At 43.2% G+C, this 19,924-nt stretch overlaps 2 protein-coding genes across 2 annotated transcripts in view; both read right to left on the minus strand.

Moving 5' to 3' along the window:
• Nucleotides 1-19,924, minus strand: part of EIF3G (eukaryotic translation initiation factor 3 subunit G) — a 767,140-nt gene that overhangs the window by 187,417 nt on the left and 559,799 nt on the right. The window lies entirely within an intron of this gene.
• On the minus strand, nt 13,923-15,182 carry LOC125930566 (olfactory receptor 7D4-like). The gene has a single exon (XM_049642441.1). It carries the CDS (start codon nt 15,180-15,182, stop codon nt 14,154-14,156), a length of 1,029 nt encoding a protein of 342 aa, XP_049498398.1. The 3' UTR covers nt 13,923-14,153.

Here is a 19,924-nt window from a genome sequence, read left to right on the forward strand (position 1 = left end):
TCATACTAAAGAGAAAAACCTATAAAATAGGAATGTGGGAAAGTCTATAAGAGAGGTCAGCAAACTGGCCGACTGTCTATTTTTGTATGGCTTGCAAACTAAGAATAGTTGATAACATTTTTAAAGAAGAAAAACATGTGGCAAACACCACATGTGACTCACAGAGCCTAAAACACCTACTTTCTGGCCTTTTACAGAAAAACCCAGCCAGCCCTTGGTCTACAGGAACAGTTCTAACCCGGTGGTGATTTTGCTTATCTGGAGACATTTTTTATTGTGAAAACTGGGCGGGGGGTGGGGTGCTACTGGCATATAATGCCCGGGAGCCCCTGCAGGAGAGAATTATGTGGCCCCAAATGTCAGTATTGCTGAGGTTGAGAAACCATGGCCTACAACAATCGCTCAGTTTTTATGAAACGTACTCACACTAGGAGACATTTCTGTTTAAAACTTCAAAAAGCCTAGCCAATGGAATTCTTTCAGGAAACGTGAGAACCCACACCGCGGACGGCCCGCGTGTGGAGATGATTTTAGCCGCAGCCCCCTCACTTGTGCTCATGAGAATTCATACCCTGATGGAATTTTCTAGTGAATCATGAAATTGCATTTGTCAGTCTTTCATCATGAAAACAGACCCTCACTCATTAATTTGTAGTCTTTATTCTTAAGATCATGCTCCTCTAACACTTGGGCTTCATTACAGGTTTGTATATAGTATTATTATAATTCCATCCTTGATATGTGTTCATTTCCTTTTGGATAACTCCCTTGACCAGTGGACTGTTTGGCATTGTGTTAAATGCTATGTAACATGTGGGTATTTTTAGTACCTGTTTGTTACGAGTGTCTAAGTCAGATGCGTTGCTATCAGGGCATGATGTCTTCATCAGATGGATCCTCTGGAATGTTCTGGGCCTCCTGTCCCTGCAGGAGTGACATACACTTCTCGTTGCTTTCCCGGTGTCTCATCTTTCACATCAAGAAAATCCAAGTTTTGTCAGATTACTAAGATACCCTAGTTTTAGAAGTCTCTTAATGAGTTTTCCACAACTATTACAGTCTTTATGTCACAGCCTGGCCATTGACCGATAAGCAGATGTCACTGTATGGGCTGTTGACAAGAGAGCTCTTGAAAAGGGATTTTTCTTACCTGCATTCTTCTACAGATTTTGTTTTTGCTCTTTTCCCTACTTCTCACCTTGCAAGGAGACCAAGTACCTAGTGTTCAAAGATACGTCTTTTGACCATGAGGCTGCAAGCCACAGGCTAAAGAGGATCCTGCAGAAAAGGCACAATGATCCTGGCCCCTCCAGTCACTTCTTTGTCTACACTAGCCGTGGATATATTATTTCCAGACTTCCTATTACATGAGAAAAAAATAAAACTGGTTATTGGCTTAAGCTGCTTTGGATATTTCATTGTTTATGAATTTAATAATTTTTTATTGGTTGGGGGAGGGTTCTGTTACTCCCAAGTGGATGCGATCTGTAATATGTGCATCGAGTCATTGGTAAGGTTTTATAGCTGCTGTGTGTGGACATAATCTGCTTATACTTTTAATTGTTGAATATGGGTTGTTGTTTTTTTTTTTTACATCTTTAATCCATGTTTTAAAATTGTGTTTCAAGTCTCCGATACGCTTAAGTATTTATTTTCTTGATTTGAAGTGTCTCAGTCTTTACTGAAGCCCCAAGAAGCAGATACCATCATGATCTCCCTTTTGCATAAGGAGAATCTAAGGCAAGCAAGATTAGGTTGCTTGTCTGAGTTCAACCCACAAACAGGTAGTAGTGCTTCTGTGTCGGGCCCTGTTCTGTCTGTGCCCCACATCTGTAGCAGCAAATTGGGATTTTTGCCTTCACGGTGCTTTCTTTCCGCTTAGGGTAAGGCACCCCATAAACAAATGAGTCCGTAAATACATTGTATACTGCAAGGTGGTTAACGCAGTGGAGGAAAGGCTAAGCGTGGTGATGATGAGACACAATGTGGGGGTTCAGAGCTGTTGGGTGGAAAGCCTTCACCTTAGGGGACATTTGAGCAGAGATGTAAACTGACAGCACCATGTTGTAATCTGGGGTGGAGCACCCTTGGCAGTTCAAAGGCCATGAAAAAAAAAAACAACTGCTTGGGACACATGCAGTAGCACAGGGGCCAGTGGAGCAAGCCTGGGAGTCCCAAGACGATGAGGCTAGAGCTGGGTCAGGGTGCCAGTCATGGGGGCACCCTGTGGATTTCCTGGAAGGACTTTGCCTTGTATTCTCCCATGTTGTGGGAAGTCAGTGGAGGGTTTTGAACAGAGGGGTTGGCAACTAATTTCTGAATCACTGGCTTCTGGGTTGACAGGTTAAGGAAGGACAAGGGCACAAACAGGGCCATTAGAAAGCTCTTGCAGAATTCAGGGTAGATACAGTGGTGGCCAGCTGAGTAGTAGCGGGGGAGGCTCGAGGATCCCACTGATGAACGTAGTGGCAATTTTCATTTCCAGATAGTGGCCTTTTGTATCCCCCTGCAGCGTACCTTTTCTGTTGCTGGTGTACAGTTTGTGATTCCCGTTCTTCCCAGTTGTGAACAATGCTGCTTTAAGAAGTTGGGTCCGCGCTTTCTGGAGCGTCGGTGAGTTATTCCAGGAGCGTGAATTGCTGGGTTGTGAGGTCTGTGCGTGTTCAGCTTACCGGTATGAGCACCAAAGTCATTTCTGCAGTGGTTGTGTAAGGACCGGGATGTGTGCATGTGGTAACACTTGAAACAAGGTCTACTGAAGCGCACAGAAGTTCTTAACCCACACATGTACAGCTACGTTATTACACCGAGCAAATCCATGTAATCACCAGACAAGAAAAAACACGACCAGGGTAGCTGATACCCTTTCTTGCATATGCAGGTGGCAAACCCGTCCCTACTCTCCACAGGTAACCGGTGTTCTGACTGACGGCATGGCTTGGGTTCTTTGTTTTCAAACTCTGTACAAATGGAACCGAACAGGGTGTGTTCTTTTGTGTCTGTCTGATTTTGCCCAGTATTTCTGTTAAATTGACCCTTATTATTTAGAGTATCTCTAAGTACATGTTTGTGTGTGTTCTGTTTGCATATTCCACAGTTATTTAAGTACTTTGTGTCGGTTTACATTCCATGTTTCAGTTTGGGGCTCTTGTGAATAATGCTGCTATGGACACACTTTAACGTTTCTGATGGTGCACAGGTGCATGTATTTCTCTTGGGTCTATGCCCTGAACTGAAATTTATGGGTCGAGTGGGGTGCAGATGTTTATTCTTTGTACATGATGCCAATTTTCCAAAGTGGTTGTGCAACTTTGTTTTGCAACAAGCTATTTTATGACATTGGATACGATGCTGAAGTTGCCTGCCTTTTTCTTCCTGTGATTTATATATTCCACGTATATATTCCACAAAACTCTGGATGAGTTTTGTACATACCTTCTCCCACTCTGGTGCGTGTCTCCAGTGTTCTAATAGGTGTATTTTCATGAGATGAGTTAATTTTAATGTCCTTGAATCTTTATGGACAGCACTCTTCTGTACCTGTGTAAGAAATATTTGCCTACCCAGAAGGCAGGATGACATTCTATAATTTCTTCTGCAAGTTGTTTTTTCCTTTAATATATATACCTTTAGATCTGCAGTCATGTGAGATTGATTTTTGTGTGTGTTGTGTGAGGTAAGATTAAGTTTTATTTTTTCCATATTAACCCAGCATTATTTACATAAAAAGTATATCTTGGGGCACCTGGGTGGCTTAGTTAGTTAAGCATCTGACTCTTGATTTTAGCTCAAGTCATGATCTCATGGTTGGTGAGTTTGAGCTTTGTATCAGTCTCTGCTGAGTGTGGAGCCTGCTTGGGATTCTCTCTCTGTCTTTTCCCTGCTCATGCTCGCTCACTCGCTCTCTCTCTGTCCCCCCCCCCCCCCCCCCGCTCGTGCACTCTCTCACAATAAATGAATAAGATGCCTGAGTGACCAGTCAGTTAAGCAGTGGACTCTTGATTTCAGCGCAGGTAATGATCTTGAAATTCATGGGATTGAGCCCCACATCAGGTTCCTTGCTGACACTGTGCAAAGTCGGCTTCTGATTCTCTCTCCCTTTATCTCTGCCCCTCCCCCTCTCATGCTTGCCCTCTCTCAAATAAGTAAACATTAAAAAAAAGTATGTGTTTGCCCTAGGAATTTGAGATGTTACCTTTGTCGTGTGTGTGTACACACATGCGCGCGCGCGCGCACACACACACATATTTTTTGGAGGGGTAGAGGAAGAGGGAATCTTTTTTTTTCTAAGGATCTTTTTTTCATGTTTGTTTTTGAGGGAGAGACAGTGCAAGTGGAGGAGGGCAGATAGAGAATCCAAAGCAGGCTCTGTACTGTCAGCACAAAGCCTGACATGGGACTTGAACCCTGGAACCATGAGACCATGACCTGGGCTGAAGTTGGATACTCAACTGACTGAGCCACCCAGGTGCCCGGGGAGAGAGAGAGAATCTTAAGCAGGCTTCATGCCCAGCATGGAGCCCAATGCAGGGCTTGATCTCATGACTGTGAGATCAAGACCTGAGCCGACATCAAGAGTTGGACACAACCAACTGAACTACCTGGGCATCCCACCTTTGTCATATCTTGAATTCCAGATGTCTAATTCTGGACTTTATTCTGCTGATTTATTTGTTCATGTACCATGCCACAGTATTTAAATTATAAGAAGCTTTATAATAAGTCTTAATGTCTGGAATGTCTAGTTCCCCCTCACGGTTTTTCTTTTTCAGTGTTTTCCTACGTTTTCTTGCTTGTTTGGGGGTTTTTTTAAGATTTTTTTTTTTTTTTATAAGTAATCTCTATACCCAACTAGGGTCTCGAACTTACAATCTCGAAATCAAGAGTCATATGCTCTACTGACTGAGCCAGCTGGGCACCCCTTTTTGCTTTTTATATGCACTTTCCTATTATTTTGTCCAACTCCATAAAATTAGCTTTTGGGTATTTTTATTGTCATTGCCTTGAGTTTATAAGTTAACTTGAGGAGAACTGACATTTCTATAATGTAAAGTCATTCAAGAACAGAGAATGACTTTCCATTTGTTCAGGTCTATTTTCGTGTTTAATGTTTAAAAGTTTTAAACATTAAATAATGTTTAAAAGTTTTCCGTGTACAAGTTTTCTGCTTGTTAAGTTTTGTCTAAGTATTTAGTCATTTATTATAAATGAGACTTTTCCCTACCATTACGTTTTCTGTTCACAGTTTCTGTACATGAAAGCTGCTAATTTTGTAACTTGTTACTTCACTGAATTATTTCTTGAGTTAGCTTTATTCTTTTCTGGGGTTTTCCAGGTATACTGCCATATTACCTGCAAATTGAGATATCTTATTTACCAGTTCTTAGGCCTCTGATTGTTTTTGCTTGTCTAATTGCATTGGCTAATAACCTCTAATACAATGATATATCGTGGGCATCCTGGCTCTGTTCTAGAAGAGATGCCCCTCTTGTTTTCCCATTAATTAAGATGATGTCTTTTAGAACAAAGGTATTATATTTATTTTATCATACTGAGAAGGTATCCTATATTCTTGAATGTTTTATCATGAATGGGTGTTAACATTTGCTAGTTTTTTTGAACATCTATGAAGAGGGTCATGATTCTTCTGATTTATTAATAAATTATATGATATTAATAAATATCTCAATATTCAACAAATCTTGCATTCCTGGAGTGAATTTCACTTGGTCATGGTGTATTTTCTTAATGTGGTGCTGGATCCTTTTTGCTAGTATTTTGTTTAGAATTTTTTTAGTGCTATTCATGTGTGATAATTGGTCTATAGTGTTTTTTGTGTTTGTTTGGTTTGTACTGTGTATGATTAGGTGTTGGTATTATACTTGCTTCATAAAGAATTGGGAATTTTTCCTTCTCAGTGCACCAGAATAATTTATATGGCATTAGGACTGTGTGGTTAGGAAAGATTTGGTAGAATTCCTTGTAAAACCATCTGAGTCAAGTTCTTATTAGTGGCGTACTTCTTTAAGAATTGTCTTTCTTTCATAGAAATTGGTCTTTCTCGAGCTTTCTAACCTGAATGGAATCAGAGTTGGTAATCTGTATGTTCCTAGGAAATTGTCCATTTCATTAGCATGGAGATCAGCAAGTAGTCTTATGATTTTTAAAATGTTTTTTGATTCCGTGGTCATCAACTCTTTTTATATATTTGCTTTCTCTTTTCTTGGATCAAGTGAGCTACTGGTTTGTTTTGTTTGTTTGTTTGTTTAAAAATGAAATTTTGACTAATTAGAGCTGCTATTTTTGTAATTTCCGCATTATTCTGCTTTTCTCTCCACTCTTGCCTTATGCTTTGTTTTGGCTTATTTTTCTTTTTCCAGTTTTTTTTTTTTCTTTGGCAATTAATTTATTCTTACTCTTTTATTGACAAATATTTTGTCCAGTGGGTTTTCCTCTGATTACTGCTTTAAAGTACATTTCATAGATTCTAAAATGTATTTTTGGTCATCATTATTTCTTTGAAGTTTTGTCATTTCAGTCTGGATTTCCCCTTTCATTCAGGAGTTAGAAAGAGGTTTTTAAATTTCCAGGTACAAGAATCGTTTTCATTTTTGTTCGTAAATTCTAGGTTTATTTCATGCTGAATTTCTACAACTTGAATATAACAGGCCTAGATGTAGATTGGGGGTGGGGCATTAATCCTGCTTGATGATATCTTAGTTTTCTGGATCTGTGGTTTGGTGTCTGTCATTAATTTTGGAAAATTCTCATCTGTTATTTAAAATATTCTGGGTTTTCATTCTCTCATTCTCCCCCACTCCCCCACCTTGGTATTCCATAACACATATGTTATGCCTTTTGTAAATTGTCCCACAGTTCTTGGGTATTATGTTTGTCTTCATTCTTTTCTTTTCCTCTTTGCATTTCAGTTTTAGAAGTTTCTATTGAGGTATCTTCAAGTTCACAGAGTCTTTTTTTTCAGCCAGATCCAGTCTCCTGCACCCATCAAGGACAGTCTTCATTTCTGTTGCCATGCTTTTGATTTCTGGCATTTCCTTTTGATTCTTAGAGTTTTCATTTCTCAGCTTACCCATTTCTTCTTGCACGTTTGCTTTTTCCATTAGAACACTTAGCGCATTGGGCGCCTGGGTGGCTCAGTCTGTTAAGTATCTGACTCTTGGTCTTGGCTCAGGTCTTGATCTCACGGTTGTGAGTTAGAGCCCTGGGTTGGGCTCCATGCTGGGCATGAAGCCTCCTTATAAAAAAGAAAGGAGAGGGGAGGGGAGGGGAGGGGGGAAGGAAAGAGAAAGAAAGAACACTTAGAATATTAGCCATAGTTATTTTAGATTTCTGGTCTGACAATTCCAAAATCTCTGGCACAAATGAGTCAGGTTCTGATGCTTGCTTTCTCATTTATAGATTGTTTCTACTTGCCTTTTAACATGGCTTGCATTTTTTTTTTTAAGTTTGACAGGATGCGTTAATTGAAGGGATCAGTAGTAAGAGACCCTCAGTGTGTTTTCGTTTCTCTGGCTAGAGGTTAGCCTGTGGTTAGTGGTTCCTGTAGGTATTGTCAGAGGCCAGAGTTTCCTTTGGTGTCCTTATTTTTGTCTCCCCTACTTCTTTGGGTTCTTCTAGAGAATCCTTAAATAGGGGCTGAGACTAGTAAGTCTACTAACTGTAGTCTCCGTACAGGAGCCCAAGAAAATCCTATCTTTCTTCACTTTAAGCAACATGAGTTCCTTTATGTTTGTCTTCAGCCCATTGCTTCTTTTCTGAATTCAGGATAAAATGTGATTTTTTTTTAAAACCTACCCAATTGCTTTTTGAGAATCTCAGTAAATAAATAGGCTGCTTTTTAAAAAAAATTGTTTTATTTTATTTTTGAGACAGAGAGAGAGACAGAATGTGAGTGGCGGAGGGGCAGAGAGGGGGCCATAGAATCTGAAGCAGGCACCAGCCCCATGTGAGGCTCGAACTCACGAACCATGAGATCATGACCTAAGCCAAAGTCGGTTGCTTAACCAGCTGAGCCACCCAGGCGCCCCAGATAAGTTTGCTTCTTAAAGGCAAGTTGGAACCATGTATCTCTGACAATTGTTTTGACTTATATTTGTCATCATTTTCTTTTTTTTTTTTTTAATTTTTTTCATGTTTTATTTTTGAGAGAGAGAGTCGAGAGGGGGAGGGGCAGAGAGAGAGGGAGACACAGAATCCAAAGCAGGCTCCAGGCTCTGAGCTGTCGCACAGAGCCTGATGTGGCGGGGCTTGACCTCATGAACCACAAGGTCATGACCTGAGCCATAGTTGGATGCTTAACCGACTGAGCCACCCAGGTGCCCCTGTCATGATTTTCTAAAAACCAGTTTCATTACCTCATTCGAGAAGACAGCAGATGGGAATACTTTACATAGATTAACTGCCATCGTCCCCACACCACTGTAAGCTTGTCATTCACTTAGAGGAGTCTGTTTACCTGCTAGAAACACCGTTGTTCAAGTGCTTACACGCTAGTGGGTCAGTTTGGCTGGTGGTGCCTGACAAGAGGGCTGTGTGGTCACGGGTTTCTGTCTCTGTTTGCCTTCCTGTATCCTTCCTGTGCACCTGCAGGGCTTCCATGCAGGTCATTGAGTGGTGGTGGCACTCGCACACCTGTGAGCCAAGGAGCCCAGTGTGCCGCAGGCCTCGGTGAAAGTTTTCCTAGGCTCATTAGTGAAGAGCAATCGCATGCTGGCTTTTGCCAAGTTTGGGTGAGAAAAATGCGTGTACCCTAGAGGCCAGGCCCAGGAGGAGGAGAGCACTTTCCCTGCATTTATTACAATGGGACCGTTTCTTTAATTGGGAGCCTTGGGAACCCAGTGCAGCTACTCTCTGTGCAGTCCCTCCATCACATCAATTACAAGAGCAGAAGCAAACCGAATTCCCACCTACACCCAGGTGGCCCGGAACTCTTGTGTTTTGTTGGATTTCCCTGCCATTCTCAGGTTACACAATCTCTCTGGAGGGGCCTTGTAATCCCACTCCTACCCGGTCTTCAGGTCTCATGGTAGCTTTCCGTTGTCGGGGCCTTTCCGGCAGGAAGCAGCTCTATCTTATGTAATGTTTGGGTAACTACAATCACTCAGGTTACCCTCTAGGGAGCCATCGAGTATCAGTTAAGGGCCTTACGCTGAATTAGACTTTGAGAGGAGAGACCATAAGACACAGTACTGCCTTTAAGGGACTAAAGGGCTAGGAAGAGAGGCATGTAAACAAACAAGATCGCTAGTGTGGCCAATTAGTCCATTCAGGAGGTTCCGAGGAGGCGATATTGACAATCCGAGAAAGCCACAGAGAGATAATGGGTGCTAAGTGTAGAAATGTAGACAGCTTTTATGTATAGTGTTCCAGATCATGAGTGAGTTAAGCATGCCAATCCTGAGTGCAAAGGCACAGAAAGAAAATCACATTCTCTGACAGGTAACCAAATCTTTCAAGTAGTAGATAAAGCAGGAGGGGTGACATGGGATAGATTATATAATACACAGCATCTGCATCAACATTTTATGTGTCAGTCTCAAGTATTAATTGGAAGTTGATGGAAATTCACTGACGTTTGATGAGATTTGCAGTTTATTTAGTAGAATGTAACGAAGGGGGCTATTTATATTTGCTGCATAATAAACTACCCAAAACACAGTGGTTTGAAACCACCACCGTTTGGCTTATTGTTGGTTGACAGTCTGGGCTATGCTTGGCCAGGCTCCCTCGTGTCTACCCGGGGCTGCCAGTAGGCTGGCCCAGTACCTTCACTCTAGACGTCAGCCCCCAACAGTCCAGACAAGACTAGTACCTGCACCGGCAGAGCATGTTCTTCAAGTCCATGTTGATGTCACCTTTGCCGGCACCCAGTTGACCAGTGCAATCACATGGCTGAGCCCAGAGTGGAAGGGTAATCAGAGTCACATAGAAGGGTTGTGGGTACAGGAAAGGGAAGAAATGGTGGCCATTTCTGGAATCACCATAGGGCCACTGTTTCTATTGGAAGACTCCAAATGGGAGAAAATAGTTTTAGATCGATAGAATTGACAGATAGTAACTGCACATGCTTAAACAATTTGGTAGGTTTGGGCCAACGTGTCCACCAGTGAAATCATTACCACATTCAAGACGGTAAACTCCCAAAAGATTCCTTTGTGAACCCTCCAGGGCCTTTCCCAGGCAATTACTGGTAGGCTTTTTGTCAGTACAGGTCAGTTTGCATTTTCTGGAGCTTTCTGTAAATGAAATGGTACCATACATACTCTTCTGTCTGGCTTCTTCCAGCAAAGTTATTTTGAGTTTCTTCTGTTTTGTCACATTAAGGTCAGAGTTCTTGCATTGTGGAAAAGACAGGCTTTTAAAATTAAATTTTCCTTTATACTAGTGAGGCCTTCCAGCCTCTGGCTAAGCATTTTGAGTGGTGATGCATCACACTTCTCTGAGTGGTTTATTCCAACTTTGTTTTCCTTTTGTGAATCAAAACCTAACTTCCAATCATTTGTTGTCCAACTGGTATCTCACCAACAACATTGAAAGGCATCATAAACCTGCAAGATAGGGTGCCAGTGTGAGCCATGCCTCTGGAGAGTAGCTCAGGGTGGAGGTTCTAATGCCCTCTGGTGGAAGATGCAGAGATCTGAGCAGGCAACTTGTTTGGAGTGCCTTATGTGTGGAAACAGCACATGGCGTTCAGGCATGGAAATGAGTGTGCAGGAATGGAAAAAAAAAACTCGGTTTCCCAGTGAGATGCTGATCACAGGAGACCAAAGCACATTCTTGTATGAGATTGAAATTTTTTGTAAAGCTGCTAAGACCTTGGTAATAAGTAGCTCCTATCTGAAGGGCCTCAAAAACCATAAATCTGGCTAATTCCCTGGCTCCTGTGTACTCCTGGGACAGAGTAAACTCTACCAGCTCTAGTCACTGGCTCCATGCTTCTGTACCTTCAAGTCTTGATGTAGGCAGGTGAAAGCACTTTCCAGCCAGGTTCTACCTGAGGCCTACCATTCACTTGTGTTTTTAGAGACATTAGAGCCTTTATCATAGCTCTCTTTTTTGGGCATTGGAAATTATAAGAGTTGTCTATGGATGGCAACCTATCTGGTTGGTTGATAGAAGTCCCTTTTCAGTAGAGAAGGATGACTCAGTTGGATGACAGTGGCCTTTGATCCTGTGTTTTTGTTTTTTTTTTCTCTGGGTGCATCTCCAGTGGTTTGCAATGGGCTTCACGCTGAAGTTAGGCAATAGTCCTTGATGGAGTTGGGTTTGGCCAGTAGATGGGACGAGAGGGTGGGGGTCCACACCCACGAGACAAGGCCATAGAGACTCAGCCAACTTTGTACAAAAGAATCTCTTAGTCCTTCAGCTGGTGGGATAAATTGCACCTTATAGGCCTGCCTCAGACCTAAGGAGGACAGAGCTCCTCCAAGAAGGGAGGTCAGTAGGAGGAGAGATACATACCATTTCCTAAAGCAGTCCACTTGGACACAATGCTAGGAATGTCTCACCTCAGATCATCAGAGGACATTTTCAGATAGTAGTTATAGGTCAGTGATTTCTGTGCTGCTGTTAGCCATTTTGCAAAGTGGAGAAAATAGGAGCATCTGCCTCCTTAAGGTGGTTGTGAAAATGAACTGAGTTAATACATCTAAGTGCTTGGAGGAATGGCCTGGCATACTGTAAACACAAAACAGTCAACTTAGCAAGTATCTATTAGGATGTTCCACATGGTAGGCACTGGAAATAAAAGCAGATAATAAGAACAGCCAACATTCTTCTGGAGTTTTGAGATCATTAAAGTATCTGTTTTTCAGCAAATGTGCACTGGTGCTTCCATTCCTGACTTGTGGCCTCTTCCACGCAAAGACCCTTGGCTGGAGGCCAGTATCTTGGGTCCATTCCATTCTGGGCCTTAGGAAAACTAGGGTTGTGGCCCCTCACTTCATATTTCCTGCATTTTCCTTTCCTTGAGTCCTTTGTGTCATGGCAGACCAGGTGGTTCTCATCCAGGAGTGATTTTGCTCCTAGGGGACATCTGGCAATGTCTGGAGTCATTTTTTATTTTTATGACCAGGGTGAAGGCGGACACCACTAGTACCTAGTATGCAGAGGCCACAGGTGCAGCTAAACATCCTATAATGCATAGGACAGAAATACCAGCAAGAATTATCTGGTCCTAAATGTCAACAGTACCCAGGTTGAAAAACCCAGTGATAGAAAAATAATTTCTATACTAGGCACTAAGGGGAAGGTGAAGGGCAATCAGATACTGTTCAAGGCTCATTAGGATGGTCCTATCGTCTTGGCTTCATCTAATTCTGCCGAGGTCTCCAGGGAAGGAGTTTCATGGAGTAGTTGGACGCTAGGACCTTACTGCACTGAATACAAAGTGATTTTATTTTTGAGGGGCACTTTGTGTCACACCCTCAGACACTTGCTGGGGAAGAATGCAGCTAGGCAGAGCCTTCCAGGGTGCAGGATCCTACCCAGTAGAAGGGGCACAAGATGGGGACACATTAATGCTGTGTTCATACATATAATACCCACTACTTTATGAGAATCTCTATATAAGACGCTTAACACTAGCTGTCTATAATCACCCCAACAGTTATTTACAAATGAAGAATGTGAGGCTGCTTAGAGACAGAGTAAATATCCTAGTAAATGGTAAAGTTAGGATTCAAACATTAGAATCTGCCTAAGTCCAAATGTAGTGATAATCAAGAGGGTCCAGTAGTCCTCAAGTCAACCTAAAATATTTTTTTTTGCTTTCAGTTCAAGAGAATCTATCCATTCTACCCAATCCAGCTCAACTGGTATAAAGGATGCTTTGTCCTCTTGGTTCCCTGTTGTGGGGGGTCTCTGGGGCCATTTCCTGGTCTGTACAGATCTGACCTCCAGCATGTGGTGTTCCTGGGGCTGTTCAGAGGGCTAAGCTTTGAACAGAGTGCCTCTCCTATGTGGCTTCCTTGATGCCCTGAGTCAGCTCTGGAGATGCACTCAGCTCCATCTAGACTCATATCCTGTTCAACCCTCTCTGGTCAGGTTTTCCAACTCTGTTCTGCTGGTAATGAATCCCTCCTCTGTGCCATCCTCCTCACTCCATGGCAGTGCAAGCTACTGTAGTTAATAGGGTCAAAGGAATGGCTGGCTGTTCCCAGTCTCTGCACCTTTTCTGGGACAACACAGATGCTGGTGGCCCTCATGGATCATGGTGGCTAACACTGAGTCCTTATGCCAGACACTGCTCTGAGCACTCTTAGGTGTAACATTTAATCCCCACCAGAACTCTTCAGGAAATGTATTGTCATTATTACAGATGAGGGCATAGAGACACAGAGAAGTAACTTGTGTAAGAGCATGCCATTAGTGAATAATGGCAGATTTGAACCCAGAGCCCTCTTAGCCACTGTGCTCTGCCGTGCCTCAAAATATGGCAAGTGCTATGAAAACTGGACTTGGTAGGATGTCAAGGTAGGTCTCTGAAGAGCTGTGAGTTTTGATTTGAAGCCTGACTATGAGAGGGAGCCAGGTGTGTGAAGATTTGGCAAAATGTGCACCAGGCAAGGAAGACCGCAAGTAGACCAGGGCTTTCTTTCACTTAAAATAGACACTACAATGAGTTTCTTGAAGAAGATTCTTATTAACATCCTCAGTATAGGTCAACGGGCACCACCCAAGCAAGATTCAGTAAGTAAAATTTAATGGGGTGAGGGAGATCCATATGATAGATAGTGGTTTCCACACTGAGACCAGGGAAGCCATGGTCCAGCATTCGTGGTGCTAGAAGCTAGAACATAACTGAGAAGGGCAAACATGAGTCAGTAATGTGAAACACTTGTCACTCCTGTCCCCCATCTTCCCAGTGCACTCCTTGCCTTCAAACCTTGATGCTTACAGGAGTCTGTGTCCTTGAAATAGTGTGCTTTCATGAGAAGTGTAGTTATTGGTTGACCATTCTTTTTCTTGGGTGTATGACAAGACTTTTGGTGTGCTACTTCACGTCTGTGTTCAGGAGTGTTTTTCTTCTAGTAAACCATTAATAGTATTTATGTCCTTTCTTTAGATTACATATTCAAGGACACCAGTTATCAGCACTGTTGATCTCTGTTGTCCGTCTTTAACTTTGGTTATCACTGGAAGTAAGCTCCTCTCCTGAAAAGTCTCCTCAGAGCCCCTTTCAAGTCCCTGTTCCTCAGGCTGTAGATGAAGGGGTTCAGCGTGGGGGTGACCACTGTGTACATCACTGAGGCTATTGAACCCTTTCTGGACGGATGGGCTGTTCCAGAAGTGAGGTAGACCCCAAGGCCTGCACCATAGAACAAGGAGACCACCAAGAGGTGGGACCCACAGGTGGAAAAGGCTTTGTACTTCCCCACAGCAGAAGAAATGCCCATTATGCAGGAGATAATTCTAGAATAAGAGAAAAGGATCCCAGTCAGGGGAATAACACCCAACAGGCCAGTTACAAAATACAGTAGGATGTCATTGACAAGGGTGTCAGAACAGGCAAGCTTGAGGATCTGAGCAAGTTCACAGAAGAAGTGGGGGATTTCTGTCTCTTTGCAGAAGGCCACCCTCAAAACCATCAGACTTTGCAACAAAGAATACATCAGGCAGATTAACCAAGAAAGCAGAAGCAGGAGACCACAGAGGCTAGGGTTCATGATGACCAGGTAGTGCAGGGGGTGACAGACGGCCACAAACCGATCATAGGCCATCACGGTCAGTAGCAAATTATCTAATCCAGCAAAAATCATGAAAAAACACATTTGGGTAAGGCAGCCTTCATACGTGATGGCGTTGCTCCGTGTCTGGATGTTCACTAACATCTTGAGGACAGTGGTGGAGGTGAAACAGATATCAGTGAGGGACAGGTTGGTGAGGAAGAAGTACATGGGGGTGTGGAGGTGGGGGTCAGAGCTGATGGCCAGAACGATGAGTAGGTTCCCTAAAACACAGACCAGGTACATATAGAGAAACAGCCCGAAAAGGAGGGGCTGCAGGTTTATATCTTCTGAAAGCCCCAGAAGGATGAATTTTGAAATAGCTGTTTGGTTCCCTGCTTCCATATGATTTATGGAAATTGCCTGGGAAGAGGCAAGAGTAACGTTAAGACAGTGACAAAACAAGATTGTGCCATACGCAATAAACTCGTTCATTCATGTAGTCTTATCTTACCTAAGAGTCGTGATTTCTTTCATTGAACAAAGTCTCCTCAGTAAATACCCTCCCTTCCCTGCTTCTACCACTGCTACTGGGACCATCTCTTTATTTATTTATTTTTTAGTTATTTTTAAGTAATCTCTACACCCAATGTGGGGCTCGAACTCACGACCCTGAGATCAAGGTGCCCCCAGGATCACATCATTAAAATGAATGTCCCACACCATGCAGGGTGGGGGGGCGGGTCTCCTCTGCATCATCCCCAACTCGGTTGTTCTACCTCTGTTGTGTAGTTCCTGTGAAAGGACCATCAGCCTCATGGGCATCTCCTTTCTGCCCTGTTAGCTGTGGTGTCTTCAAGTCCAGGGAAACGGAGAGAAGAGGGAAATCATGAGGAATTGCAGAATTTAATGATATGTTTTGCTCTCATGCCATTTACCAGTATCTGTTCGGTATCTTACCAGTATCTGGGAACGGAACATTCTCATCTGAAGTCTGACTCAGAGAAGGATGCTGTGCAAAGACTTTTATAGATAATTCTTCAACAATTATAGTAATGTCTCCATTGCTGTCCCAATCTGTCCCTCTGTCACAATGATAATGATCAAGTTACCATAATATGCTTCAGTCCCAAGGACTAAATCAGACCATACATTCTAATTATACCCTGTATGTTTGTATTGTAGTTCTTTCTATTTCTTTAGGTTAGGACGACTCTGCATCTTCTATTTCATTTTTATTTCATACTCCAAACACTTAGCACAGTACCTGCTGCTCTGTCTCTATTGGTTGGATGAGTGACAGAAGAAATTTGTAGGGTACTACAAATTTGGTAAGGTATAATTTCTCTACCATAAAATCCTTTAACCAAGAACCATCTATCTTGAAGGCTTTTCAACTGAACATAAAGAGAATGAGAGCCCTTTTTTTTGCACTCTGTTAAAAAAAAAAAGAAGTAAGCCTGGTTTCTGTTTGCATATTATGTCTCTGCAACAGGAGGTAATTTCTAAACTCAGGGGCAGCTGTCTTCAATTTTATATACATTTAAGAAAAAGCATGCAAAATTCCTAAACAGAAGAACAATGAATTTACAAAGAATTGGATCAATTGTTTAAAGTACATACAGGGGCACCTGGTGGTTCAGTCGGTTAAGCATCCGGCTCTTGACTTTGGCACAGTTCATGATCTCACATCGGGCTCTGTGCTGACGGTGCGTAGCCTGCTTGGGATTCTCTCTCTCCTTTCTCTGCCCCTCTCTCTGCATCCCCCCCCCCCAACACCCTCTCTCTCAAAATAAATAAACTTAAAAAAAAACTTTTAGAACATAAAGTACATGCAATAATTATGTGTTTATCAATAATACCCAACAACATTTAAAGGCAAATTAGGGGCGCCTGGGTGGCTCAGTCGGTTGAGCATCTGACTTCGGCTCAGGTCATGATCTCGCGGTCTGTGAGTTCAAGCCCCACGTCGGGCTCTGTGCTGACAGCTCAGAGCCTGGAGCCTGCTTTGGATTCTGTGTCTCCCTCTCTCTCTGCCCCTCCCCTGCTCATGCTCTGTCTCTGTCAAAAATAAATAACCATTAAAAAATTTTTTTAAGAAAAGGCAAATTAAAGTCTGAAAGGAGGGAAATTTATAATTTATAATTTATAAATATAATTTATTCACTGCCTGCAGGCCTCTGATGGGAGGCAGACAAGCTGATGACCCCAGCAAAGAATGGGAGATACTTGCTTTGATTCTGAGTATGTTGTCAGTGGTGGTGTGTGTGTGGCACACAGAATGAAAGATCTGATTTAGGGCAGATTTTTCAGATATGAGAGGAGCATAGTCAGCCTAGATGACAAAGGTTGATTTGATTGCTTCGGGACTCCAATGGATCACAGGAAGACAGATAAAAGGAACTATCAACGAGAGCATGGGAGGCCCACCACGCATGGGACATGGGGAGTCAGGAATGGGTGAGGACGGCTGTGCTGTAAGCCTTGTACATGAAAGTTGGTATTTAGGGAGACTCTGTCTTTGATATCAAAATGGCAGCAAGAACTTTCACTGGATGCCTTCACTCGCCAATGGGGCTTTAGTTCAGGTCCTCATAGCTTCTCATTTGGGCTTCACATACATTGGCACCCTGCTAGCCTGTTATGCAGGGGAGTCAGGATGCAGTCATCATTGTCCACATCTTTAAAAGTCATTCAGTGGCTCAGCAGTCCTCCAGGGGAAGGTTCCAAACCCCACTGCCCTCCATGGTTTGGCCCCTGTGTTCTTGCTCTGGCTTCCTCACCCATTCCACCAACCCCCTCCTGTCTTCTGATCCATCCTTTTTGTATTGAGGAGGAAATTACCCAAAGCTTTTAAATTACTCAAAAGGATAGCTGTGTTTCCTTTAACATTACATGAAGTATTGCCTAAGAGGTCAACTTAATTGTCCCATCTTCTGGGGGAATATTCCTTCTTTGGCTTGAGACCTAGACTCTGTGACATCAATGCTAACACTGATTAATAAAAGACACGTGATTTTTGTTCACTAGAGATGCAAATGTTTCCATTCAGCTAAGAAGATCACCCCAAAGTTTATTGTTCATTGCCCTGTGGGATATCTCCATCTGATAGAGAAGATAACCCCAAAAGCTATGGTTTTATTTTCCTGTATTTTTGCTTCCAACTTGGAAAATTAATGTCATTATTCCTTCCCTATCTATATAAATCCCTGTTCCCCAAATGCTCAGCAAACTAGCTTTACTCTCCTGGCTCCCTCATTAATAATTAAGTCTTTGACATATACTCACTATATATTTGTATGAGAGTCACATTTTTATCTATCGGAAAACAATGCTTTGGCATTAGATACTCCACGTTTCTTACAACGCTGGGTACATCCAGAGCAGTTTAGTAGCTCTGGACCTTTGCTTTTACCTCCCACTGGAGTCCCCTTTCTCCCTATTCACCTGGGAAAGTCCTATCCCTCCTTCCACTCTGTGTCCTGAAGTCTTCGTTGACAGCCCCCAAGCAGTGCTGACCACTCTCTCTTTGCACTTCCTCTGCACCTTGTAGAAACTGGACCACACATGGGGCAAGCTGTCACATTGCATGCCTGGGTTTGTTCCCAAGGCTCTCATCCTCCCAGGGGAGTGACACATTTTAGTTAACTCCTTCTGTTCAGTACCTAGCTCAGTGTTAGGCACAAGGGAGATGCTGTGTAGATGTGGGAAGTTCCCTCTAGAAAACAAAAGGGATTAAAATGTTCAAGTGGGTGAAGAGGGAGTATGGAGGGGGAGACCCAGAAACAAGAGGCAGTGAAAGGAGAGCAGAGCTAGAGATAAGGTAAGAACATACAGTGCAGTGTGGCTTGGAGACACCTGTCTAGAGCCAGGGACGTCTACTCAATTTGGGTGGGCATTTCCTCCCTCTGCATCCCTATGTATGTGCCAAGAAAGCATGCAGGCAAAAAGGTTTGCCTGACCCCCTTCTTACCTCTTCACCACAGCAGTTTCTGAGCCAGTGCTGGGGCATCACAATGGAATTGCTAAAGGTTTGGGCTCTATTATATTAGCTTCTCCCAATGGAAGACAAATACAGACAGAGAAGTAGGGACAAAGAGCTGAGCACGGGGACTCAGGGCCACAATGATACCTGGCGTGGCCCAAGGGCCTTTCCTTCTGGTATGGGAGTGGTGAGTCTGAGGTGAAATCATTTGGGACTGAATTCCCTCACTTCTCATTAAATAAATGGCTGTTTTGATTGTCTGTTTCTGGAGACTCTCCACCCCCTCTCAAGGGTCAGAGAGGTGATCTTTTCTGCTGTGTCTACCCACAGGGAGCAGAGTTGGAGCCACATAGAGGATCCATGCCACCCCACCTAGCATACACGTCCTTCAGCCACAGTCCTCAGTCCCCACTGGGTCTTTCTCTTCCTAAGGGAACATCTCACTCCATCTCTGGTTCTGTACAAATCTAAGGATCAAGAAACATCTTTGGTCGAGTCTTGCTTGTCCAGAGCAAGGTTCTCCAAGGTTCCCAGGGATGCCTACAGACTACTTTCTGGAAGAAAAATCAAAGCAGTGGAGAGAAGGGGGAGAGAGGGTGAGAGGGGGGCCAGCTTTCCAAAGGCCACCAGAGTGACAGCGCAATGATCTTGACCACACTCAGACCTAAACGGGCATATGACCCCCATTGTGTCTTGAGAGAGCGAGCCTGAGGTCAGGAGTGTCTGGATGACTGGTGTGTCAGGACCTTCACAGAACCCTGTGACCTACTTTGCAGTCAGCCTTGCAGATGCCCTCTTGTTCACTTGGAATTCAGCATAAAAATATTTTTTGAGCACCTTCAATAGATATTGATCACATACATGATAGAGCAGTAAACAAGACAAGGACCCTGTCCTTATGGAATTGCCTTCTAGTTGTAGATGACGTTGTGCATGGAGACAAAGGATAAACAAATTAACAAATTAACTGCTTTTTTTTTTTTTTTTGAGAGACAGAGAGTAAGCAGGGAGGGGCAAAGAGAGAGAGGGGGAGAGAGAGAAAATCGAAAGCAGGCTCCATGCTGTCACTGTAGAGCTTGACGCGGAGCTTGAACCCATGCACCTTGAGATCATGATCTGAGCAAAAACCAAGAATCAGACAACCGACTGAGCCATCCAGGGGCCCCACAAATTAACAGTTTAATAGATAATGACTCATCTGATTAAAATAAAACAGGGTTGGGCGCGTGGGTGGCGCAGTCGGTTAAGCGTC

This window comes from Panthera uncia, chromosome A2, assembly GCF_023721935.1.
Source record: "Panthera uncia isolate 11264 chromosome A2, Puncia_PCG_1.0, whole genome shotgun sequence".
NCBI lineage: Eukaryota > Metazoa > Chordata > Mammalia > Carnivora > Felidae > Panthera > Panthera uncia.

Bases quoted from the DNA above. Each gene is read 5' to 3' on its own strand.
- LOC125930566 (XM_049642441.1), bottom strand. From the start codon at position 15,182: ATGAACGAGTTTATTGCGTATGGCACAATCTTGTTTTGTCACTGTCTT.